Source organism: Malaclemys terrapin, chromosome 2 (genome assembly GCF_027887155.1).
Source record: "Malaclemys terrapin pileata isolate rMalTer1 chromosome 2, rMalTer1.hap1, whole genome shotgun sequence".
Classification (NCBI taxonomy): Eukaryota; Metazoa; Chordata; order Testudines; family Emydidae; genus Malaclemys; species Malaclemys terrapin.
The window spans coordinates 108481198-108508112 of NC_071506.1; the positions used below are offsets into that span (position 1 = coordinate 108481198).

General features: G+C 44.0%; 1 protein-coding gene across 7 annotated transcripts in view; it reads right to left on the reverse strand.

The window, feature by feature from the left end:
* RNF144B (ring finger protein 144B) overlaps positions 1-26915 on the reverse strand; it is a 132135-nt gene that overhangs the window by 25671 nt on the left and 79549 nt on the right. For 5 of the 7 annotated variants that reach the window (XM_054019752.1, XM_054019753.1, XM_054019751.1 and 2 more), the window contains 2 exons: positions 18878-19076; positions 6965-7069 (listed from right to left, as the gene is read on the reverse strand). In XM_054019752.1, the coding sequence (XP_053875727.1) occupies positions 6965-7069; positions 18878-19042 (270 nt within the window). In that variant the 5' untranslated portion in view covers positions 19043-19076. The remainder of the gene's footprint in view (positions 1-6964; positions 7070-18877; positions 19077-26915) is intronic. The other 2 variants (XM_054019755.1, XM_054019756.1) reach the window with 1 other exon arrangement.

Sequence of the window (26915 nt, forward strand, 5' to 3'; positions counted from 1 at the left end):
TCAATTAACTGTAAACCCTATATTGATGTCAACCCTTTGGAAAGCAGTTAATACTGAGGATTATTAGGTGAATTTCCAGATTTGGGGCAATAGGGGATGCTGTGTCAGAGAAGAAATAAGGCTTTTGGTCAAAGGGGAGGTGGGGATGGATCTGTAATGAATCCTCACGGCTACACCTCCTTCCTGTATGAAAACTACTCTTCCCTGATGTCCTCCCAATGAGCTCCATTTCACTCTACATCTAATTCCCAACACCTCCCTCAGGCTGGGAACATTCTACCCAAACATACCTGAAATGCTCAGCTGTGCTTTAAAAAAAAAGACATGTTCCTATTTTCATTTGTTTGTTTTTAAGCTAGTATGGCACATATACAGTCCTTGAGCAACAAGTAATGCAACATTGTTTAACGCTTTACTTGAATGCAACTTTTAGCTTTTGCTGGAATAGAAAGCAACAAAACACAACAGGGCGTAGGCTTCAGAATGCAGCTCAGAACAAAGATTAAGGCTGTAAATGCATCTAAAAATACAGTTACACACCCTGGAGAGTTTTACTGAAATATAAAACAGATATCTTATTTATACTGAAAACAGAATAGGCTATGGAGTGGAATAAATGCTGCATTTATAGCTTGTTTTATGGAGTCCCTCCATTTCATGAGCATTCAGGGCTTCATTCAACACTCACTGAAGTCAATGGAAAGACTCCCATCAATTTTTTAGTTGGCTTTGGATTGAGTCCTAAATACACCCCATGACCTTGTCTATAATAAAAGGTGGGGTGGGGGGTTAATTGTTAGCTATAGAAATCTCACTTAGCCTCTAGTGTAGACACAGTTTAACATGTTTAAAACCATGTTAGATGATTGTGAGGTTAAACCTGTGTTTAGATTAGATATTAAATGGTGTTTCAAATGTCCACTACCAGGATTTGTTTTAAATCCTTTTTCCTGGTTTAGACAAAGGCTATTCAAGTGTTCAATAAAATAAAAATATGTTTTGTTTTCATTTGTCTTTTATTGGTGCTTTTAAAGAAGCATATACTCAAATGAGAAATAAATCATATTAAGGTCTATTCCACCAAATGGCGGAGAGGGTGTGGCCAACTGAGTCACATGGTCTCACATAATGAAGTTATGTCAGGGTTGAGTCTTTATAGGCAAAAGTTGGATATCAACTGTCTAGAATATTCCACTTTGTGAATTCATGAATGTTATCATTTTTCTGCCTGAAATGGGAACTTGCATTTTAGATTCTGTACTGAATCATGTGTAATGTTTGATTCATATTTCCATGCCAAACACCTTCAATATTCTTGTTTGTACAATGCACTTGTACTGTCATCTATTTTGGATAGAAAGCTGGCTAGATTGTCGGGCTCAACGGGTAGTGATCAATGGCTCCATGTCTAGTTGGCAGCCAGTTTCAAGTGGAGTGCCCCAAGGGTCAGTCCTGGGGCCGGTTTTGTTCAATATCTTCATTAATGATCTGGAGGATGGCGTGGACTGCACTCTCAGCAAGTTTGCACATGACACTAAACTGGGAGGAGTGGTACATACGCTGGAGGCTAGGGATAGGATACAGAGGGACCTAGACAAATTAGAGGATTGGGCCAAAAGAAATCTGATGAGGTTCGACAAGGACAAGTGCAGAGTCCTTGGGACGGAAGAATCCCATTCACTGTTACAGTCTAGGGACCGAATGGCTAGGAAGCAGTTCTACAGAAAAGGACTTAGGGGTTACAGTGGACGAGAAGCTGGATATGAATCAACAGTGTGCCCTTGTTGCCAAGAAGGCTAACGGCATTTTGGGTTGTATAAGTAGGGGCATTGCTAGCAGATCAAGGGATGTGATCATTCCCCTCTATTCGACATTGGTGAGGCCTCATCTAGAGTACTGTGTCCCGTTTTGGGCCCCACACTACAAGAAGGATGTAGAAAAATTGGAAAGAGTCCAGCGGAGGGCAACAAAAATTATTAGGGGGCTAGAGCACATGATTTATGAGGAGAGGCTGAGGGAACTGGGATTGTTTAGTCTGCAGAAGAGAAGAATGAGGGGGGATTTGATAGCTGCTTTCAACTACCTGAAAGGGGGTTCCAAAGAGGAGGAATCTAGACTGTTCTCAGTGGTACCTGATGACAGAACAAGGAGTAATGGGGGAGGTTTAGATTGGATATTAGGAAAAACTTTTTCACTAGGAGGGTGGTGAAGCACTGGAATGGGTTACCTGGGGAGGTGGTAGAATCTCCTTCCTTAGAGGTTTTTAAGGTTAGGCTTGACAAAGCCCTGGCTGGGATGATTTAATTGGGGATTGGTCCTGCTTTGAGCAGGGGGTTGGACTAGATGACCTCCTGAGGTCCCTTCCAACCCTGATATTCTATGATTCTATGATAGCATGCAGTTTGGAATAAAAGCATTCTATACTATCCAAATTAACTTTAAAAAATATATAAAATAGTTAAGTGGTGCAGTCACTGTAGATGAGAAAGAAAAACAGAAATAAAAGGTTCCACATATAACCTACAAATTTTACAAAATAACTTTTTAGATCACTAAAGAAAACAGGAGAATGGTTTTACTATTTTCTCCTATCTGTTATGAACTATTTTTCATAGCAGAAAGATATATTCAATGAAACCCATAAAACATTTCATTTTAACAGACTTTTAAAATGCAAAAGGTTCATTTTTCTAGTAGCAATGCCAACAGGGAGTTTCAGATCATTCTTTCATTCATGGATCATTAATGCACTTCTTGGGTTGTTTAGTCACTCAGCCTTTAGCCGCACAAAGCGCCCAAGGAATACGTTAATGGCCGTTAATGCATGCCCTGGAGTGGCCTCTTGATTAGCTAATGGGAAATAAGTCTTTAGAATTTCTGCAGCTCCACAAACATAGCTTAATAGAATAAAACTCTTTGTAACATTTGTTAAGTGTTTTGATACAACTTTAAAGCAAACATTCTTTTCTGTTCAAGGCTGGTTGCCTACTTCCCAAGATGAGAGAAGGCCCACTAGTTTCCCACCTATTTCCATGCAGAGGAAAGGAGGAGAAGGGAAGATGCTGATTGGCTGCTCCCAGCTATTGTGGAAGGTAAAGAACAACTCCATCATATGCCCATATGCTGTAAGAACCCCAGATGTGGTTCTCAGGCCCCAGTTCAGCAAAGCACTTAAGCACATGCTTAATTTAAGCCTGTATTGGGATTTTACCAGGTGCTTAAGTGCTTTGCTGAACTGGGGCCTTGCAACATGCTCCTATTACAATATGCACATGCTGGCTTTTCAAAGGAGAGGAAAGCAGCCTTGGGATACCATCTCCAGTCTGCTAGTAGGAGAGGACAGTCACAGAACTAGGTTGGCTCATCCTCATTTCCTATAGGATGAGTGAGGATGAGTTATGGGAGAGCAACACCCCCTGCATCTTTTCTTCACTCCTCAGCTATGAGCACAGCTCCTTTTCTCTCATCTACTGGGTGCAGGCTCCTCTCCACCATAGGCATGCGCACAGGGTGTGCCGGGTGTGCCCAGGCACACCCTAATGCAGGGGTGGGCAAATGGCTCCACTCTCCCAGCGCAGCAAGTCGCTGGCCCCTCCCCCGGCTTCTCCCCTCCCCTGGAGCCATGATCCAGGAATATTCAGGGCTGGGGGCCCTGCTCCACCAATATCTGGAGCTGGGTCTCTCCCCCAGCTCCCACCTGCCACCACTACCCCCCGCGGCTCTCCCCCCCCACCCTGCCGCGTCCTTGCCTGGAAGAAAGCGGCGCGCACCTCTCCCATGCCTGCTTGTGCTGCCAGTGTAACACATTCCTATGTGGAGAGGCTCCCGGCAGCAACTGCTGTCTGCTTCCCCAGGGTCCTAGTGCCCCCCAACCCCTAATGGCAGAGCAGGCTGCCCTTACCCTGCCCTTCCGCCCTAGCCCTGAGCCTCTCCAACACCCCAAACCCCTCAACCCCAGCCCCAGCCAGAGCCCTCATCCCCCCCCGCACCCTAATCCTTTGCCCCAGCCCTGAGCCCCCCCTGCATCATGAACCCCTCATCCCCCCGCACCCTAATCCTCTGCCCCAGTCCTGAGCCCCCTCCTGCATCATGAACCCCTCATCCTCAGCCCCAACCCTCATCCCCCAGAGCCTGCACCCAGCACCCAAACTCCATCCCAGAGCCTGCACCCTGCACCCCTTCTGCACCCTAATCCCCAGCCCATGACCTGCACCCCAGACCTCCTCCCCCCCACCCACACTCCCTCCCAGAGCCTTAGGCAGGTGGGGGGGTGGAGTTGGGGAGGCGGGTTCTGGGCACCACCAAAATTTCTACAAACCTGCCACCCACAGGGCTGGGGCAGAGTGTCTGGCTCTGCGCGGAGCAAAACATGCTGCTAGGAGCCTCATGGTAAGGGGTCCGGGGCTTGGGGGGGGAAGATTGGATAAAGGATGGGGGCAGTCAGGGGACAGGGAGCAGGGTAGGTTGGATAGGGGGTGGGATCCCAGGGGGATGGTTAGGGGTGGAGGATCTCTGGAGGGGGCAGTCAGGAAGCAGGGGGGTTGGATGGGGCATGGAGGGGGCGGGGGTTGGATAGGGGTCAGGGCAGTCAGGGGATAAGGAGCAAGAATGGTCCTGGGGGGGCAGTTAGGGTGGGGGGGGTCTCTGGAGGGGGTGGTCAGGGGACAAGGAGCTGGGGGGGGGGAGGTTGGATGAGTCAGGAGTTCCAGGGGGAGCCTGTCAGGAGGCAGGGGTGTGGAGAGGGGTTGGGGCAGGCAGGGAGCGGGGGGGTTGTATAGGTCGGGAGTTCTGGGGGTCCTGTCAGGGGGTGGGGAGCGGTTGGATAGGCATGGGAGTCCCGGGGGCCTGTCTGGGGGTGGGGGTGTAGATAAGGGTCGGGGCAGTCAGGGGACAGGTAGGGGCAGGGCCAGCTCCAGGCACCAGCTCAGCAAGCAGGTGCTTGGAGCGGCCAAGGGGAAGGGGCGGCACGTCGGGCTCTTCGGCGGCAGGTCCCTCAGTCCCTCTCGGAGGGAAGGCCCGGCCGCCGAATTGCCGCCGAAGAAGAAAGCGGCGCGGTGGAGCTGCCGCCGATCGCAGCTTTTTTTTTTTTTTTCTGCCGCTTGGGGCGGCAAAAACCCTGGAGCTGGCCCTGGATAGGGGGTAGGGTCCTAGGAGGGCAGTTAGGGGACAAGGAGCAGGGAGGCTTAGATAGGGGGTGGGGTCCTGGGGGGCAGTTAGGGGCAGGGGTCCCAGGAGGGGCTAGTCAGGGGACAAGGAGCAGGGGCGATTGGGAGTTCTGAGGGGGGCAGTCAGGGGTGCGGGAAGTAGGAGGGAGTGGCTGGGGGCAGGGCGGGGGCAGGGCTAGGGTGGGGCTCCCTGGGTGCACACCCTAATGAAATGTGCTGCACACGCCTATGCTCTCCACACCTCCCTCATCAGGGAAGCAACATCAAAGAGTTGGGTCTTCTTCATATTGCCCCATAGTCCCAAGCCTTCTCTTCTGCTTCCTTTGCTCACTCCAAATAGGTGTGGGGGGAGGGTGCCACTGCCATTCTCATACTAAGTTATAGTTTCTGCATTCCAGGAGGTCTAGAATAGCAGCTTACTGGAGAATGACATTTTACCACAGGTGGAGTGAAGTTTACTTTAATGCCTTGTCTACATTACAAAATAAACCACATTTAAAACAGATATCAAAATGGCTTAGCTTAGGAAGCAGGGTTCACTATCTTGGCTATTGTACAGTGCAAACACTCTGAACAAAGGCACTCACGGGTCACATTCACTGGGGGATCCATGACAGAATTCCGCTGGCAATGCCCATGTTTGAGCTGGGTTACAGCGAGCACAGCTATGCCATTTTGCATATAGGGCTGTAGGATGCCCCCAGGATAACAAATAAGTATTTGCTTTTGTGCAATTCAGGGGAAGAAAATTCAGGGCTTGGGTCTCATTTATTCCATTCCTGCACTTGGGGAAGGGATGGGGATGGTGTGAGCAAAGGTGTTTTAAAACTTTTAGCCACGTTTGCATTCCCTGTATTCGCCATGTAAGCAAGAACAGCCTTGGGGCTGCTCTTTCTGACACTGTTTCCCATGGCCTCTGGGAAGCAGAGAATTACTGCAGTGTAGTACACTCCAGCCATACTACCGACCCATCTCTTGTGCCATGGATTGGGAGTGGGGCTAGTCTAGGAACCTTACATCATTTCTATAATAGCCAAGCAGGCCACTTGACCAGTAGCCATTTCTGACCACTTTACACAGAGAGAATGGCATAAAGGAGACATCATATAACTGAGAATTGGATGCTACCTCGGTTTCTTTATCTCAAACCTTAGAAGTGTATATGCATGTTCCTCTGCATGTGTGTTATATGTATTTGTGGGTGTATACACACACGTGTGTATGTGTGTGCACACACTAGTGTAACCTCCTTGTTTAGCCTCAGGGCTCCCAAAGTCTCATCTCTTGGAAAGTTCTCTGTTCACTCTTCTCATTTGTCAAATCCAACTCCCACCCAGCTTTCCCTCACAATTTATAGAAAGATTGACACACAAGAAAGTGTCCTCATTTTTCCTGCTTCACCCCAATATAAACACACTGGGTTAAATCCTTACCCCACTTAAACCAGTAGGAGATTTGCCATTTGCTTCAGTGGAAACAGGATTTCACCCACAGTAGGTATCCATATCAAAGCCGTTCCAACAGTCATTGCTAGTGAATGTTTAGTGGTTCCTGGATGCAGGATATTTTGGTTAAATCACCTGCATGGGTAATTCAGAAATTGTCTGGATCCCAAGTAAGCATTTCCTCAAGACAGAAAAGAAAAGAAAAACATCTATTTGTCTCTAGTTCCTACGATCAGGCAGGCTTCCTGTCACAGACTCATGAAAGGTAATTAAGAGGAGGAAACCGAATAATATTGTATTTATTATGTAAATTAAGGTGGAAATAAAAAGAGGAGAGAAGACAAGTGTCACTACCTCTGCTTCTTGTAGGGTCCCATGGTTCAAGCACACCATGTCTGGACAAGTGATGGGAGAACCACAGCCTTCTCGAATTGCCAGCTGCATATACTGCTTTAGGCACTAGAAAGGAGAAAAGAAAAAAAATGATGGAAAGTTGCAACCCACATGATAGTAACACATAGATGTTAACACTGCACTACACAGGTGCCACCTCTGCTTCCTTAATTGGCTGTCCTAGAGCACTAGTATAGAGAAAACATAAATTATCATACATGTGAATGCTAAGAACCATTACTTTGGGAAGAATGCAGCAAAGAACAATTAATTATGTATGACTTCATCCATCACATATTGAGTTTACTCAAGTCAGCAAATCAAGTCCTTCTGTGCTAATACATTTTCTCTATATTAAGCCTAGACTTGGAAAAGAACAGGCTATATTTCACTCTAATTAAAACAGGTTTTTGCTCTTCTATTTTCCTTTCATGTATTCTTAATTCAGTCTCTCACCTAGTGGCCACCATTATAGAGCCTCATTTTCAAGCAGGAGAGTTGCTTTCTCAGCAATCTGCAATGAAGGCAGTTTATAGATTGGCTAGCAGAGCACAGATCTGGAAATAGTGAGGCTATCAACTTTCCTCTAAATAGATTATGTCATTTCCATAAATTGCCTTCAACTACCGGCCTATTGAGCAAGTGTACAAAGTCCGTTTCCAACAGAGAGGCCCTCCTGCATGTGTCCACATCACTTCGCTGCACAAAAATAATTGTGTGGTATTTTTTCTTGGGATGAGGAAGAGCAGATCATGACTGTTTTGTCCCCATTATGACATATCCAATTTGGATTTTAAGGGCCCTATTCTCCAGTCCGTTACACTAGTTTTATGCCAGTGCAACTGCTCTGAAGTCAAAGAATTTAAACCTGTATGAAACTGGTGTAACGGAGTTTTCGAATTCCAAAATACACAGGAAGTAGCGAACCCAAAATGTCCTGTAAAAAAACATTGACCAATGTTCCAGGTAAAAGTGATGTAACAATGTATACTTCAAAATGATGCAATTTCAACTCTACCCTGCATGCCAGCAAAATGTACACTTGCCAAATCCTTGTAGTCACTTAAACAGTTTATTTTAAATGAAAATGAATATATCTTCCACCAAATGGCATGGCATTTAAAATAACATCTGATTTCCAATGAGATGTTTAATTTTTTTTTTTAATTTGTATTTAAAGGGAGATCATCAGGTAATTTATTACCAGAATTTAGGGATTTAATTTTTTAAGAGTTTCAAAAGCCTAATTTTAATAGCAACAGGTCAAATTATAAGCCCTGCTACATGCCCCTGCAGGAGTGTAATAAGGAACCCCTTTAAGTCCCTGCATGCACTACCTGCATTTCCAGAGCCTGAAGGTTAGGCCGCCACTGGACTGTTACTGCCCCGCCCATCAGGTGGGAGTCTTAGCTCTCCCCCTCCCCAATGCGCTGGTAAGCACAACTGAGCAGGTACAGAGGATGAAGTAATCTGTGCCAGCAATAGGTTGCCCCCCGATCAAGGGGGAAGAAGGGACTAGATGTGACCCTGGGAGACACACTCTGGTTCCTGCCCTGCTCCCGGGTTTCAATCCAGCCCCATATGTTTATGACTTTTGTTTTAAATTTCAATCAACTTTTATTTGTTTAAATTTAAACAGTCCCCTGCATGAGAGCTAGAAAGTGATACTAGTAGATATAAGAATAGAACTGGCTAGTCTATTTTCACACTCCAAGGTGAGCAAAGGGCAAAAAGTAAATAAGCAATATAACACTTCTAACAATTTTAATAACTTAAAGTGTTATTAGTAACACGAGGAATTTAATTAGACTTAACCAGACACTGTCCCTTTATTCATTCAAATAATATAGTCAATGCTCCTTGCCAAAAGGCACCTAGAAACAACACCATAAAGAGTCAGTAATTGAAACATAAAGTGGGTTTAATGGCCTAGCTACAAAAGACACCTCCCATCTGCATAGAAAAGAAGATGGAAACAGAGGAAGTAACACAGTCATCATTGACCCCAACAGGAAACTCTCTACTTCAAAGTCTGCCCCCAAAAATCCACATGCAGTGAGGTGGAGGAAGGCTGCATAGCTCATGAGGATAGGACGGCCCAGCAATAGGTGCCAACTCCGTGGGTGCTCCAGGCCTGGAGCACCCACGGAAAAAAATTAGTGGGTGCTTAGCATTCACCTGCAGCCAGCTCCCCACCTCTCCCCCAACACCTCCCACCTGCCGATGGCCCCACCGATCCACTCCTCCCCCTCCCAGCGCCTCCCACCTGCCGTGGATTAGCTGTTCCACAGCGTGCAGGAGGTGCTGGGGGGAAGGAGAGGAACAGGGATGGGGCATGCTCGGGGGAGGGGCCGGAACTGGGCAGGAAGAGGCAGGGCAGGGTAGGGCATTGGGGGAAGAGGTGGAGTGGGGGTGGGGCCTGGGGTTGAGCAGGGGTTGAGCACTCCTGGGGAAAGGAAGATGATGGTGCCCGTGGGCCCAGCACATGGTCCCTGCATCCTGCTCCCATTGTTCAGAGCCTACCTATGCTTTGGGGAGTGTAGATTTTCATCTCTCCCCTTTCAGGGTAGGAGTTGAACTCTCCTCAGTGTGTCTCTCAGTTAGTGTTGGAAAACAATCCTTTTCTTTGACTGTAACCCCAGCCCCTGTCCCTTCTGGGATGGGTGACTATGTTTAGTAATTTACTTTGACAGCAAGATACGGTAGACTCAGATTCTAGGGTCAGTTCAGGCCACCCCATAAAGGAGAGAGGACAAAGGCTGAGAAGTTACTGCAGGACTCATGGAAGCCCAACGGCTTTTTCTTAATTTAGACTGCTAGGGCCAGTTGACCTCAGCACTAACAATTATTTTCCTGTGGAAGAATGTGCGTGCAGCTCTTATATAGCTGGGCAACAGTTCTATACATGTATAGACTTTGTATTTCATTTCTGTACACAATATATCTTTAGGGATACACCTTCAAGGGACTACATAGTTCAAAAGCTTGATAACATGATATGAAATCTTTCTCCTCTAGTTTGCTGGTTCAAATCCAGATTAGGTCAACCAAGGCTAGTGTGTCTTATGTTGTAGTTTCACAGACTGAGTTCAACAGGCTTTGGATCCAGAGCCAATAGCTGAGGATCTCAAAAGTACTTTACAAATAATAGCCCTGTGACATAACTTTTACAAACATTAAATCTTTTACAGATCACAGAACTGAGGCTGAGGGACCATGGGCCCGATCCAGTCAATTGCTATGGGGAGTTGAAGGTGCTGAGTGCTACTCAGGTGGCACCCAGCACATTCCAGTACAAAGCCTTAAGTGACTTGCCTAGAGATCACACATCAGTCTGTCTGGGAACCAGGAATAGAACCTCACTTCTCCTCTTCCCAAAATTAGCAGTAAAGAAATTTTTTAAAATGTACTGTAACTTTTAGCACAGCAGAACTGCTTTAAGCTTTTATTATTATTTATTTAAAAAATCAACCGCTAATTTAGTTTAATTATAAAGTAGCTGAAAATGAAGCACTGATGCAAGCCACGATTGTGGTGAAGACAGGGCAAAGAGAATTATAAATTTATACAGTAAAATACGTATTTGCATTTGCAGCATCATACAAACATTTCCACACCCCAGAAACACATCAAAAGTTGACAAAAGCGTTGAAAATTTGTACTTTTTGCTTAGACAAACACCACAGTTATGAAAATCTATTGATACATATACATTAAACATACAATTTCCTGTGTATGGAAACTATGGCCAAGATTTTCAGACGTGGGCAGTGGACATCCAACCCCTTTTGAAAATTAGAACCCTTTAAGGCATCTTACAGAGAGAAAGAGAGAGAGAGAGAGAGAGAGAGCGCACGTGTACAAATAAATACAGTTCTTTAAAGATAGAATCATTGCAGAAACACAGGAAGCAGTGGTTAGACATGTTCACATGACAGGTAGTCAAGAGTTCTGGGTTGTATTCATGGCTCTGCCACTTTCTCCCTGTGTGTGACATTAGCAAGTCACAAAACATGTTTACCCTCTATTCTGAAAGTAACTTCCTAAGAATAGCATTGTTTCTCACCAAGAGACAATTTAATGAAAAAATGTGAACTGCCAGACCTGCAAATTCACCCTGGTCAAGTTGTGTTCTTCCTGGCTTGCATATTATCATCAGAAAATGGAATTTAGAGATGTATGTTCATGATAGATGAGCTAGAATAAAGTCTAGTTCCCTCTCCCATAATTTTGCAGTGGTGACAGCAGTAAGATACATTTTAAGAGGGGGATTATTGAAAGAGTTTGCTGCTAACCTAACTGCTCCCACTAAAGTCAGAGGCACTTCCATTAAGTTCAGTGGAAACAGAGTTAGGCCAATGCTTAGTGCTTTGGAAAAATCTTTCCCAAAAAAGAAGGGGACAAAATATTTTCTCATTAAAGCAACAGCTATGGCTCAAAAGACACACAAAGACCAAGCAAATCTGTTGAGCAAGGTGTGCCATTTTTGCAGATCCACTCTTCTGCCCATAAGTGCATTTCAGCCTCTCATTCCCTCAGATTTCTTATCTATAAAATGGGGATAATAAATACTTACCTACCTCCCAGGATGTTGTGAGGCTTAATTAGTTAAAGTTTATAAGAGTGCTTTGATTAAATATGTTGTTTTATGTACATATATACAGACAGAGAGAGAGAGAGATTATATTATGGTATATATGTCTAATATAAACACTCCACTATATTCTCTTATATATATACATAAATATAAGGAGAGAGAGGGAGCATATAGATACATAGGGAGATACATACTCATTATATACATACAGCTCAAGTGGAGACAATATGACATTTATTTTCAGAAACGAAGAAACTGTTAAGAGATGCACTGGAAAGATCTGTCATATAACCTGGACTAACAACATACAAAATTTCATTTGCAGTAAAACATTTCATGCAAATTTCAGCCCAGAGGGAGTTGTTATGATAACATTCTCAATCTACCTCTGGAAATAGGTGCTTATACAGTAACTATGAATAAGTACAGCACTTCCCATAGGAACTGTTCTAGCTTCAGGATTAAACAAAATATTTCCAGAGATAAAGGTTTTTAGTGTGGGCTTTAATCTATATAGGGCATTAGCACAGTTGCACATTTTTACCTCTAGATTTTTAAATTAGTTCAGGCAATGTATTTAAATCTCATGTTGCTAGGCAATGACACGACAAGGGCACTTGTACTCCTCTCACTACGAATCCATATTTCTATTCAAGGCCACTTTCAAATAATCTTCTCCTTGCCACAGACAAAAGACTGGTCCCAGTCATTACTGCATATTGCTTTTTCAAGTACATCAAGCACATTCAATGTGTTTTATTAACTTTCTCAACTCCAATTTGTACAAAGCTTTCCAGCTCACTAATTGTAACCTTTATTGCTTTTGATAGAAAACAGGAAAGGAAACCACAAACCTGACGTGACAAATTTTAATATCTAGTTTTGGATTAAGGAAAATAAAGGAGACATCAGTTAAAGGATGAGGGTGGAAGGAAATCAGTACAGCCTTTTCAATATCATGTCCTATAGGCAGTACTGTTGACCCCTGTGTCTAGTTAACATTGGGTAGTGAGTTTGGATTATGTAATTTTACAAAATTTCACTGCAATTATTATATCATTTAAAAGATTGTGATTGGGATCACGGTATGATCAGTGCTTAACATTACAGTAAGGTAGTGGAAATGCAAAAAAAATAGGAAAACTCACTGAACATGCTCTGCCAGAACAATTTAGACTGAAAATGATTTTTCAACTAAACTTACATTTTCGTGAAAAAAATATCAATTTTTCATCAAAAACCCACAAAACTGACATTTTTCATTTTAAACTAAAATGTTTCAATGTTTATATGCCAAAAACTGTTTTTTTAATTATTATTATTATTATTTTAGTTTTTAGTCTTTTGATTAAAACCAAAAAAAGTCAAAGAAAGTTTTCAACAAAAACAAAACAAAAAAAGGGGGGGGGGAGTAACTTCCCAACCAGCTCCACAAGTTACAATTTATTTACTATTTGTATTGTGGTAGCATGCAGAGGCTTTAATCAGGGAGCAAGGCTCCATTGTACTCACTATCTATTTTTATCATGTAGGATATAATGCTTATTTCTTTAATTCTTTCCATTCATAAAGAACCCAGTTGTTCAATGCATACCCATGTGCAGTGCAATTGACGTCAATGGGTCTACTCAGATGAGCCCTATGAATATTCACTACAGTGAATAAGGATTTGCAGCCTGGCACCAGATGTGCCTGGTCAGTGCCAGTGCATATACACTTACATTCAAAAGTACTTGCAGTGTGTGGAATAATAGGTATATTTATCTAAGGTTTTAGAATGTGCTTATCATGTTATTCAAGTGCCTGGTATATATATGGTCAGCTATTATAAAATACACAATTTAAAGAATTTGTCAAAATAGATTTAACAAGTGCGGTTAAAAAATCAGCACCATTTCATTTTCAACCTCTGTAGCTTAACATTTAAGGGCCTGATGCAATGCTCATTCAAGTTGCTGGTAACATTTCCATTGACACCAGTGGACAATGTATGAGGCCCTATAAGAGACTCTTACGGAGTAAGACACATGCAAAAAGAGTGAAAAATCCTTTTATAGTTTGATGAGCACGTTGTGGTCTTGTGGTCAGAAAAATCAGTGGCTGTGTAAATTTTTTTGGTGACCATCTGGCCACAAATGGCACACCAATGTTGAAAGCAATTGAGTGTCAACAGGCAAGTGTGACCACAGGGCAGTATATGCTGCTTTCTAGCTCATCATTCCATAACAACAAGTATTTCATGTAGTGGCTCTTTCTTACACCCAACATGATAAATGCAGTTATTGGGATTTGTTCCTTCATTGGATCTGCTTATAGTAACCACCATTCTTACATGCAATTTTAAATTGATTTGTTTATGCTATCAAAGTCTGGAGAGCCATACTGTAAAAATACATTTTGGCTTCTGGTACCCCAAATGTGGTGGGATCGCTATCATTAAGCGCCAGAGAGTGAATATACCTGAGGTCATGAACAAAGTGACATGTCATATTAGAGCTGGTCCCAGTGTTTTCTGGACTAAGGACTGAGTCCAGACACCTTTGTTCTATTAGGCCTGGCTCCTCTACTGATTTACTGCTGGGTATTGGGCAATTTACTTATGTCTCTGTCTCAGTTTCACCATCTATAAAATGGATAATACCTACTTCAAAGGGGTGTTATGCGAAGTTCTTTGAACATATAAAGTGCTTTGAACATGTGCTCAGTATTATTTTATATATGCCAATTTTATCACGTTTTTTATGTACTAGCTATTCAGAGGCATTTCAAGCTTGGAAAGAAACCCAAATGCCACAACATGACAGTTGGTGGTTAGACATGGAAAACAATCTGAGGTGAGCTTTATTTAAAATCATTGGGGCATTGCGGCACAGGGACTGAATGTTTGATCTGCCTATACCTAAAGAGAGGAGTATAAGAAAGTGGTGCGTGGGGAGAAGGAATGAATCTTTTCTTGAAATTAGCAAGAGGAAAGAGGATGGCCTTTAATATTTGGATTTTTTTAATCTAATTGGCATCTTACACTGGTTTTACATCATGTAAACTCCATTAACTTTAATGGAATTATTCCAGATTTACACTGGTGCAAGAGGAAATCAGACCCTTAACTACTGCTATGAACTGAAACCTATTATCTCACTGGGGCACAGGTGTGTGGATTTTGGAGATGGGCCATTATTTTCTTGTGTGAAAGAGAAACAATGTGTGGAAAAGAGAGAGTGTGACTGAAGGTCAACACTGATCCAGGTAGAAATCTTCCCTCGCCCTGTGTTGTCTCTTTCCTCCTCTTCATTCTCCACCTCCACCTTTTGGTTGTCTCTCGCCTGTTTTTAAGTTGTCTCTCTCTCTCTCTCTCTCTCTCTCTCTCACACACACACACACACACACAATGCTGTCTTTTCACATCCGTTTCCTCCATTGTGCTGCTCAGTGCTGCCCGGGATGCACTAGCTACAGCTGAAAATTCTCCTCTCTCAAACACCTGCAGATCAAGCAACAGATGCACAGAGTGTTTCATAAATCAAGATGTCTCCATGTCTGTGGGCTGAGTCCTGGGAAAATGACTAGCCCCTTTGTCTCTGCAATAATTCGCACACGCTCAGTGGCACACAGCAGCAGTATAGTGGAGGAAACTGAGATCGGGGAAAGACAACAGGATAGAATGGCTTCAGGGCCCATCTCAAGCTGGGCTCTCACGACACCCTTTGAAATGAAACCCAAAGTAGAAGATTCTTCTCACCATAGTTCAAAATAGATGAGAGGTTAAATGTACTCTCACTTGCATGGCATTGTCTATTAAAGTCACCCAGACCTTAGAAGGGGAAATCTTATTCTCCTTTACACAGAACTATTGTACCAGTGTGTGTGTGATGACACATGGATTGTTATAGTAGCAGTTGTTTCTCTCATTTTCCATTTTAGTTAATTCACACACTTCTCAAAAACGTAAGATCACATGAACGATGAGTCATACCATTGCTGCATAAACATGTGCCAACACCCAGAAGCTAGGATGTGAAATTATCTTTTGTTTTTGCAAGATTGGTCTGTTATTGTGCATGATATTAGACAGCTCAAACCTTGTTCTGGTGAGTAGCATACAACTTGAAATTAATAGCTGGTTGGTGACTTTAGCAGGCATGTCATTTGCAGTTAAACTCATTCATATAATACCGAAAATCAGAGTATTTGGAAAAAAAGTTGAAGAGGGGATTGGAGCAGGATTTGGCATTGATATTCTGACATTCTTATTAGCAGGAGTGCAAGTACAGTGGTACCCACCAGTACGCATTACCGGCAAGAGATTTTTAGTGGGTACAGGGTATTGGAAAGACTCGGGGCTAGTCCCCCCCCATCCTCTGTAGCGGGGGAGGGACTGCAATCTGCTCCTTAAAGGAGCAGAACGCTGCTAGGGAGGGCATTCATTCTTTAAATGGTTTTAACAGCACAATACATATGCTAACAAACTTAAACAAAGGCTTTAACAAAGGCTTTGTTTAAGTTTGTTAGCATATGTATTGTGCTGTTATGTTGGTCAGGAGTCCTCAAGAGGGAAGAGGTGGGGGGGCGGAAGGTGTTTAAACCATGTTTTTTATTCTGTTTCTCCTCATTGGTCTGAATTGTCCATGACATCCATACTGCATCACATCAAGTCCAAATCATTAGAAGAATGCCTCTGTTTGCACTGACCAGAGGATGTTTGGATTCTGATGTCAGCCCTGTTCTGCAGCCTTACAAGAATCAGGTATTGTCCCCAGTGTACACAGAATTCTTCTTTGCACCCAATCTAGTCTAACATGCATTTTGTTAACTGGAGCAGCAAAACAAAGAAAACAAGTGCCTCATTTTCCATCTTTGTGGGTGAGAGAACTATAAATGAAGATTATAATGCCGGACACTGATGGCCTTAAACCAGCTGCCTCAGGAATATGCCAAGAACTTTGCTGAAAATATGTTCCTCATCTTAGCAACAGAGCTATGACTTATCACACATCTGCCCACCTTTATTCAAATGAAGCTCCTTCTAATATGACAGCTCAGGCATTGTCAGTTTCATCCAGAACAATTTACAAACTTGGAACCTAATCCTGTAAACCCTTAATCATTTGATCAATCCCATTGAAGACAATGGGACTATTTGCATGACTATGGACCACTTTTGTGGACTGGTAAGAGTTTCAGAAGTCTGTTCCTATAAAGGAAGTTGAATCCCCCATTGAAATGCAATGTTTGGGTACAATACCATAGAGCAGTTTAAGATACAGTTCTACTTAAAATTTGTCTTTTAATAAGTCATACATATGCTGAAATGGCTCCTCACCCAACTCCCATATTCCATATAAACAGACTGAATACTACATATGTGGGGGGAAAGTGAGAAGTTAAGCATGTTGATATTTGTAAATAGAAAGGGGGGGTGTCGGAGGGGACAGGGAGAGCGTGGGGACCCTGGGCTGAGGGCGGGGAGGAGTCACATGGAGCATCACATGGGGAGGTCACATGCTCCCCCCCTTGTGTCCCTCCCATGAGTGCAATACCGGCAAGAAATGATTTCTACTTGCACCACTGCTTATTAGATTCCCCACAAAGCCTGCATCCTCCCCAACAGTAATTGCTTTCAGCTGTCATCATTTCCACCAGTGCAACATGGACCTTACCAGATAGCAGAGAAAAAACCCATCTCCGAGACCACTACTAGGCTACAAACTCTTCCATAATTTTCTGTAAGGCTTCAGCTGTTTCCAGATAGCCAAACTTGGTATACACGGTGCTCTTTATTAACCCTTTCAAGAGGTATATTTTATAGAGAGAAAAGCTATATTGGGCAATTTTAGTCATTGTTCAAAGGCAGCCTGGCTTCAAACCCTTTTAATGGGAATAGTCATTGTCACCCACTCCTCCAACTGGCTCACTAAAATGTTTAGAATTCTAATACAATTTCAAAATAGGTTTTATGTGTAGCATTGTAGGATGACTTTGTTGGTACTTGGCTACTAGCAGCTTTTCTACATCTAAAAGAGAAAACTCCATTTTGAAATCTGGTATCTCATATCCCTGCAGGACTAGACACAGGAGTTTTATAGCCCTGGGAAGGGGCAATCCCACATTCCCAACTGGACGTGGAAATCATTTCTAGTTCTTGAAACATCTGACATTGGAATTTGCAGTAACATTTTGAGATACAGCAATGGTCATTTTTAGAAGTTTCTATAGTTCTTTATGAGCCCAGTGCAGTTGGACTTTTGGTAATTAAAAACCACATTCACAGATTCTATTTCAGTCCATTGAATACTGTCCATTATAAAACATGCAGCTAGATGCTGATCTTATTTACCCTGACATAAATGTAGACTAGCTCAGTTGAAATTACTAGAGTTATTCTGGATTCATACAACAAAACAGAGATCAGAATCTGGTTTATAAGGTGAAATGATATAGTAGTACAGATCTTTATTTTAGTAAAGTGTTTCTTTCGTAATTACCCATAATTAGTTATTCTTCTGAATAGATTTGTATCTTTGATTTTAAATAAATAAAGACATTTGTTAAAAAAAATACCGTCCAATGGTCTCTATGCATACTCTACAGTTTATACATGTATAAAAGGTCTTGTTTAGCCTAGTGGCAAAGAAGCCAGTAGAATACGGAGGTCTAATTTTGGGTGGGCCACTGTATGACCTTTATCAAGTCATTTAATCTTGTACCTCTTAACCACTTAACTTTATGTTCTTATACCTCAATCAGCCTTACTGACAAATTAGATTTTTAAAACAACAACACTTAATTGACAAAAAATGCTACCTGGGACCTTCACATATGACTGCACCTGAAGAGTTTGGGGCCTATTTTCTTTACACCATCTATAAAATATTTATGGGGAAGAAGCATTTAAAAAAAGAGAACTCTATGGTGGTATTAATATTTTTCTTCAGGAAAAATAAAGATGCTGATTGAATATGAATTGTTTACTTGCTCAGCTAACCATAAAAAGAGAAGGTGGCCTACTGTAATTTATGATTCCACCAATATGCATTTTATTGGCTATGAGTGTATCTTTGTTAGAATTCCAAGCTGATGAAAGCCTCATTAATGTCAACATTCTTTTAAGCAAGACTGGACAAAGCAGTAGCAAGAATACTCCAGGACACTATCCTGTATTGGCATGGATGGATTTAAATGACATCATTGCCTGACTCCTGCCATAACAATATAATAGGTCCCTTGTACCCCCACAATCTATTACTCTATTTCTTGGTTAAGGTGCTGCCTCTGCTTACCACTGTACAGAAGATGCAGCTGCATTCTTGAAGAGTAGTCATCTTATCAAGAGAATGTTCACAGAGACATAGCTTGCAAGTGACTAGAGGTTCCAGAGACAATCCCCCAGCTTCTGACATGTCAGCTGTCATGGTGTGATGGCCGATCTTACCAGCAGAGTCCATCCGTTCATTAATATCTTACTCTGGTCCAGTCAACCTGCAGAAAGAAAACAGCTGAAACTCCCCAAAAGCAATGCCAGTAGCAAAAAAGTTTACATAATAATCCAATGTAAAGCTATCTAAGAGGTTTGGTTAAGTGAGCTTCCTCTAACCTACCTGTAGTTCCTAATTCATTTTAGAGTTGTGTATTGTATATCTAGATGAAAACCCTTGTCGGCTGAACTGCTAGATGTTGATCAAAAACCTTCTTCTGTGTTTGTTTTCTGACTGGTACATTTAAAAAATACTGCACAATACTGGGGATAATTTCATTTGACTATTCTGTTGCATGATCCTCACGTTAACTTAAATGGAGCATTTCAAATTCTGAAATGTGAAATGGTGGAAAGTAAATGTACTGATTTTATTCAGAGCTTCTTACCATTCCCTAAACAGAAAAAATGGGGTGCAGCGATGAAAGCGCAGGACAGAGAGTCAGACGGTCTGGAATCTATTCAGAGTTCTGAACTGATTTGTTATACAACCCTGGGTGCAGGACTAGCCACAGCACACATTAGAGAGTGTTCCCAGCACTAGATGCCTGATTCTCTGTTGTCCTGCAATGTGTGTAGTTATTTTCACCAGAGAAAAGCAGTGGTAAAACTTTGGCAAATCAGAATGACAGCATTACAGGTGTAAATCACTATGGTAATGGAGAATCAGGTCCAGTATTCATGTGTGCATGTGTGAATGAGAAAAAAATATATATTTTTCTCCAGAAAAATGGAACTGCCCATTCAAAACCTTTTTGGAGATATAAAAAGTCTAGGTTATTTTATAAATTATTTTTAATTTCTAGACTCCTCTATACTTCCTGGTTGTGTCTGACAGTGACGTCCTGAAATACCATAAGAAGAGCCTTTTTTTTTAGATTTTGGGCCCAATTTTGCAGACCCAAGCAATGGGCTAAGGTTCATGTATCCAGACTTCTGGGTGCTTATCCAAAGCAAAGCTCTCCTTTAAAGGTTCACTAAGTCCAATCCTCATTCCATTATCCTTAGCTCAGTCTCTTTATGCTACCATGCCGTCCATAACAATATAGCTCAGTGGTTTGAGCATTAGCCTGCCAGGGCAGGCTCTGGCTTTTTGGCCGCCCCAAGCAAAAAAAAAAAAAACAAAAAAACCCAGGGTGGCCAGAACGGCGCGGCCGGAGCCAGGGTGCAGGGGGACTCCCTGAGCTGCGGATGTGCCCCAGCTAGCGGGGGGGGGGAGCGGGGGGGGGAGAGATAGAGAAGGGGGGCGGCCAGGGCTTCAGCGGGGCGCTATCACGCAGACCCAACCGGTGCGCCGCCTGCCAGGAGGCTCTACGCCGCTCCGGTCGTCTGGGAGGGAAGGACGCGGACTGCCCTGCCGGGCTTGCTGCAGGGCACTCCTGTCCTCCGTGCCACCGCCCCCTACAGGGCGGCCGGAGCGGCACAACAAACAAAACAAAAACAAAAAAAGCGGCCGTGCCGCCCTAGGATTGGGCAGAATGCCGACTCGAACAATCTGCCGCCTCAAGCACCAGCTTGGTGCCTGGAGCCGGCCCTGGAGCCTGCTAAACCCAGGGTTGCAAGATCAGTCCTTGAGGGGGCCATTTAGGGATCTGGGGCACAAAAAAACATACAAACAAACAAAAAAACTTGTCAAGGACAGTACTTGGTCCTGCTAGTAAAGGCAGGGGACTGGACTTGACCTTTCAAAGTCCCTTCCAGTTCTATGAGATAGGTATATCTCCATATATAAACAATGAGTTCCTCATAACGGTAGAGCTAGAACTATAGCCATTGCTGGAAGCCTTTGGAACAAAACACCTCTGAGTCAGAATCTATAATACGCCGTTCTGTAATTGCTGTGTCAGTGAGTCACTGGAACTGTGATAGTGGATCAAGAACTACCTACCTGTTACTTAGTTCTACATTTTAGATCTTAACCCAATATATAAAGAATTACAACATATGTTTACACAGATACACAGACACTTCTACTGCAGCTGTACCTTCACAGTATTACACTCTTACCATATGCTATTAAGCACAATGTTATTCACTTCAGTACCATGCAGAATTTCCAGTTTTTTTGGTACCTATAGTGAAATATGTGGCTGGAAATAGGAACTAGACGGGGAAAAGAAGAGGGGGAATATTTTAGATTTGGGATTGCAAGACAGAAATGGTTGTTCATCTTTTCCAGGGTCAGATTTCCAACTAGCTCTAAGGGGGCTGTGACGCTGGATTTGCACTGCGTATGCATGAAATAGAAAAGAGGTTAATGAGACTCAATGTGGGTCATGGAGTTAACAGATTATTTATTAATTTTAAAGATGGTCAAAATTTGGCAAAGTGACAGACAAGTAGCACTAGCAACTGTAAACACACCAGTCCCGATTCTCCTCTATGTCTGAGCTGGGCTCGGATGTAGTAGAGAATTGCAGCCACAGGGAGCTGGTTGTGGCTCCCTGGTTCCCAGCTGCCTCGCCCAGGTGGGCACTCAAGTAGAATGGGAGCTACTCTGCCATTTGCAGATAAGGCTTGGTAGACCTTGGCTCTACTACTGCCCCCTCCTACTCCACCCCATGCCTCTCCTTACACCAGGGGTAGAGCAGCAGCTGATGCAGGAGGCAGCTGTGGCAAAGATTCCCAATACATGGGGGAATTCTCCTGTGAGGATTTCCGGCCAGTGACGCAAAGTGAACTTGGAGGTGGACTAGAGAATCTGGCTCATAATGATGTCAAATCCAGCTTACCTTACCTAGCACATAGTCCCACTGCAGTGGGACTCTGCAAGTGAGTAAAGGAAGCAGGATTTCATCCAGTGTCCACACCCACACTGTGCAAGCTTTCCTCAGACAGCCCTGACGATACACTTCAATCCTGACCTACAACATTCCTGCTATGCAACATTCAGGCCTCCTCAGAGCAGTCAATCCATAAACAATCTTCTAATTGGCACAGAGGTAAACTGGAAACACTGAAAGTTTTGTAGGCTTATTTTATTATTTTAGTTAACAATAACAGAGGACCATCAAAGTGCCTTTACAAAAGATTAAAATTCACATTATAATCAATAAGTAGACTGCCCCCAAGTCTACTAAGCACATGCCAAAAATTCAAATTCAACACAAATAAATTAACCAACAGCTACACATATCTGGAATGAAAAAAAGTCGATGGAAGAAAAAGAAGGTGCCCCATGTTTTGGTCAATAAAAATTTTAAATATAGCTCTCTGAAGAAATTCAGAAGACCTGATGTCACCAATTCAATGTCATTCACCCAAACAATGTATTTGAAAACTGATTTTACAAGACATATTTATATTTAACAAATCTGTAAGCACTGTGATCCATTCTTTCTTGCCTTTTTCTTACACAATGCTTTAACCCATTTAAAATAGGATACCCATGTCAATATGAAATGTATTGTTGTCCCTTTTTACTGGAGGCCTAGTCAAAGTTTGGGGACCTGTAGGTGGTGTTCCAGTTGGGAGTACAAATTGGTGGTAGTCAGGTAATTCTTTGATGCAATTTTGTTTATTTACAAAGAATGTATTCACTGAACACAGAAGGAATAAAGTAGCAGGAAACAGTTTATTTTGCTCACAGCACCAAAAACACTCTTTTCAGCTTGAACCCCTGACTCAAAAAAACCCTCTCCCCAGGTTTCTTCCAGAGTCAGCCACCTGCTTTTAGCTGTTCCTTCCGGCTGTCTCTCTCACTTCGTCTGTTCTTGTCTGACCTCAGTTTCTGTGAGATCTCTTCCCACACACATACACACCTACTGAAAACAATACTCAGCCAAAAACTCCTGTGTGAGTTCACATACCCTTTTGTTTTAGGTGGGGCTTATACTTAGAGTTATGTTAATTGAAGAATATGTTCACACCTGCCAATCTTAAATCAATCCCATTACAAAGTTTCACCCAGCTCATAACAGTATCATTGAAAGCTGAGTGGACTAGAGTACGGGGCATAACTGTTCAATAAACTGCTTCACTGAACAATAAAGACTATCAGCTGTTTTCTGAACAGTTACAGTATTCCAGAAATGCTCTAACCCCAAGAGAGAGTCTACATTAAATTCTTCCTTGATGTAAATCAGAGGCATTATGCCAGAGATGTATCTGAGCTGCTATATGCAATGGTTGCCTCACAAGTGGAAAAGGCAAGAGATGTAGACTATTTTTTTAAAGTCATTGTCTATTCTCTTTACACTGTATGTACTTTTCAAGAAGTATGGTGTGTTTACTTAAATTGCACCAGCTTTGTCAGATGTGCTCACATTTCCATAACCATACGTCTCTAAGGCCTGGTCTACACTAGGAGGTTATGTCGAATTTAGCAGCGTTAACTCAAATTAACCCTGCACCCGTCCACACAACTAAGCTATTTATTTTGACATAGAGGTTTCTTTAAATCGATTTCTGTACTCCTTCCTGACGAGGGGAGTAGCGCTAAATTAGACATGGCCATGTCGAATTAGGGTAGGTGTGGATGGAATTCAACGCTAATAGCTCCAGGAGCTATCCCACAGTGCACCACTCTGTTGACGCTCTGGACAGCAGTCCGAGCTCGGATGCTCTGACCAGCCACCAGCCACACAGGAAAAGCCCCGGGAAAATTTGAATTCCTTTTCCTGTCTGGCCAGTTTGAATCTCATTTCCTGTTTGGACATCGTGGTGAGCTCAGCAGCACTGGCAACGATGCAGAGCTCTCCAGCACAGGTGACCATGCAATCGCAGAATAGAAAGAGGGCCCCAGCATGGACTGATCGGGAAGTCTTGGATCTGATCGCTGTGTGGGGCGATGAGTCCGTGCTTTCGGAGCTGTGATCGAAAAAACGGAATGCGAAGATCTACGAGAAGATCTCCAAAGCCATGACGGAGAGAGGATACAGCCGGGATGCAATGCAGTGCCGCGTGAAAATTAAGGAGCTGAGATAAGGGTACCAGAAGACCAAAGAGTCAAACGGACGCTCTGGATCCCAGCCCCAGCATTTCTACGAGGCACTGCATTCCATTCTAGGTGCAGCCGCCACCACTACCCCATCACTGTCCATGGACTCTGACGATGGGGTATTGTCGACGGCCGCTTCCTTGGAGATGTCCGCGGATGGGGAAGATGAGGAAGGAGATGAGGAGGACAAGACAGTCGACAGCGCTTTCAACGCTGATTTCCCTGACAGCCAGGATCTCTTCATCACCCTCACGGAGATCCCCTACCAACCCTCCCAAGGCAGTAACCCGGACTGTGAATCAGGGGAAGGATCAGTAGGTAAGTGTTTTAAACATTTATTTTGAACAGAATAGGAATGGTATCTTAACAATGGGTTTTTCATTATTAGTTTGCCCTAGGCGCTTTAGTTTCTAGTCCTTGCCAGTGCAGCTACTGGAAAAGTTTGTCAACATGTCAGTTTTTTCATGATTAGTTTGCCCTAGGCGCTTTAGTTTTTAGTCCTTGCCAGTGCAGCTACTGGAAAATTCTGTCAATATGTCCGGGGATAGAGCAGAAATCCTCCTGGGACATCTCCAGGAAGCTCTCCTGGAGGTATTATGAAAGCCTTTGCATCAGGTTCCTGGGGAGAGCAGCCTTATTGAGTCCTCCATGGTAGGAAACTTTTCCGCACCAGGTTAGCAGCAAGTACTCGGGGATCATTGCCTCGCAAAGCATGGCGGCATACGGCCCTGGTGTTTGCTGGCATTCACGCAGCATGCGGTCTTTCTCGGTCTCCGAAATCCTCATCAGAGTGATATCACTCATGGTGACCTGCTTTGAATTAGGGGAATGTTAGTATTGGGACTGATTGCCTGTTCCTTTACATAACTGTAACCAGCGGTTTACAGCCATGCGGTGGAGGCGGGACAGGGGCAGCATGCAGGGATCTTTCCCGGGGACAGCCGCGAGGGGGGTGGGACAGGGGCAGAGTTCATGCTGGCCGGATTGCCAGCAGCAGGAACTGGCCAACGCTAGGAGCATTGCTTGGACCGTGAAAGGAGGGCACTGCTATAAATTAAGCTTTAAGCAGCCAAAAGTCTACAGCTTACCATGTCTGCCTGCTAGCCGAATTCCGTTGTCCGGCCCCGCTTGTGTGATCTGTACAGCAAGACCCCAGGCACTCAATGGGAAGGCTGAAAATTCGACCTTGTACTGAGTGCGCATGTGATAGGTACTGTGCATGGTCTTGTTCACAGAGAAAGACTATATTCATTGTTCGCAAAACTGTATCTTTCTGAGGAAGGGAGGGATAGCTCAGTGGTTTGAGCATTGGCCTGCTAAACCCAGGGTTGTGAGTTCAATCCTTGGGGGGGCCACTTAGGGATCTGGGGCAAAATCAGTACTTGGTCCTGCTAGTGAAGGCAGGGGGCTGGACTCGATGACCTTTCAATGGCCCTTCCAGTTCTAGGAGATGGGACGAGATCTCCATTAAAAAAAAAAAAAAAAAAAAACCACTCCCTTTTTCCTATCCCACAGCTGCGAGTGTCTCCCGAGCTACCCCGGCATACCCCTCCCAGAGGCTGGCACAGATCAGGCGACAAAAAAAAAGGACATGGGACGAGATGTTCTCAGAACTTATGGGCTGCTCCCGAGCCGAGGCGGCACAGCAGACCCAGTGGAGGGAGAACATGTCGCAATACCAGCGAGCACACAGTGAACGGGAGGACAGGTGGCAGCAGGAAGACCAGCAGGCAACTCAAACGCTGCTTGGACTAATGAGGGAGCAAACGGACATGCTCCGGCGCCTTGTAGATGTTCTGCAGGACCGGAGGCAGGAGGACAGAGCCCTGCTGCATTCTCTCTCTAACTGCCCTCCCCCGCCACAAAGTCCCATCCCCCCCCTCACCCAAAGTCCCAAGAAGGAGGGGCAGCAGGGGCCGTGAAAACAGTCACTCCACCCCTGCAGACTGCTCAAATTGCAGAAGGCTCTCATTCCCAAAGATTTGATAAGTCCTTTCCTTCACTCCAAAAGCACCTCACCCAAGCCCCCGTCCCAGTTTCATCCCCTAACTGTGTAGTTGTTAATAAAAAATACGTTTCTGTTAATTACTGTTTCCGTCATGTTCTTTTAGAGGAGAGTGTGTTTGAAGGGGGGGAAGGGGGTTGGTAATTGGAGAGGACAGTCACCTTTACCAGGGTACAGACACAGGGGCAGGTTCAGCAGAAGGTCACACACACATTGCAGTCACTAGGCACCCTGGTCAGTCTGGGAGGTGGTTTTCCTGTTCTGTGGGGCGGGGTTATGTGAGTTTGTGGCGGGGGAGGGCGGTTACAGATCTTATGCAGCGGTCCTTAGCCTGGATGACAGAGCCACGCAGCAGGGGATCTGTAACCGCCCTCCCCCGCCACAAACTCACATAGCCCCCACACACAGAGTCCCGAAAAAGAGGGGTGGCAGGCTCCGTTGAAACAACCAGTCCACCACTGCGGACCGCTCTAGGAGCAGGAGCCTGTCATTCCTCGAGTTTAGAAGCGTCCTTTCCATCACTACACCCGCTCCCCACCACAGTCTGCGTCCCAGTTTCAACACTTTACCACGAAATCCTTAATAAAGAAAACGGTGTTAATGAACAAAGTTTCATTTATTTTATTTTTAAAGGTGTGTTGGAAGAGGTAGAAGGGGGTTGGTAACTGGAGAGGATAGTCAACATTAACTGAGTAAAGAAACGGGGGCAAGTTCAGCTTCTGTTTAAACAAACAAACTTAATAGTCACAGGTTACCCTGCTCACTCTGGAACCCAGCTTTCAAAGCTTCCCGGATGCACAGCGAGTCCCACTGGGCTCTTCTAATCGCCTGGCTGTCTGGCTGGGCGTAATCAGCAGCCAGGCGATTTGCCTCAACCTTCCACCCCGCCATAAAGGTCTC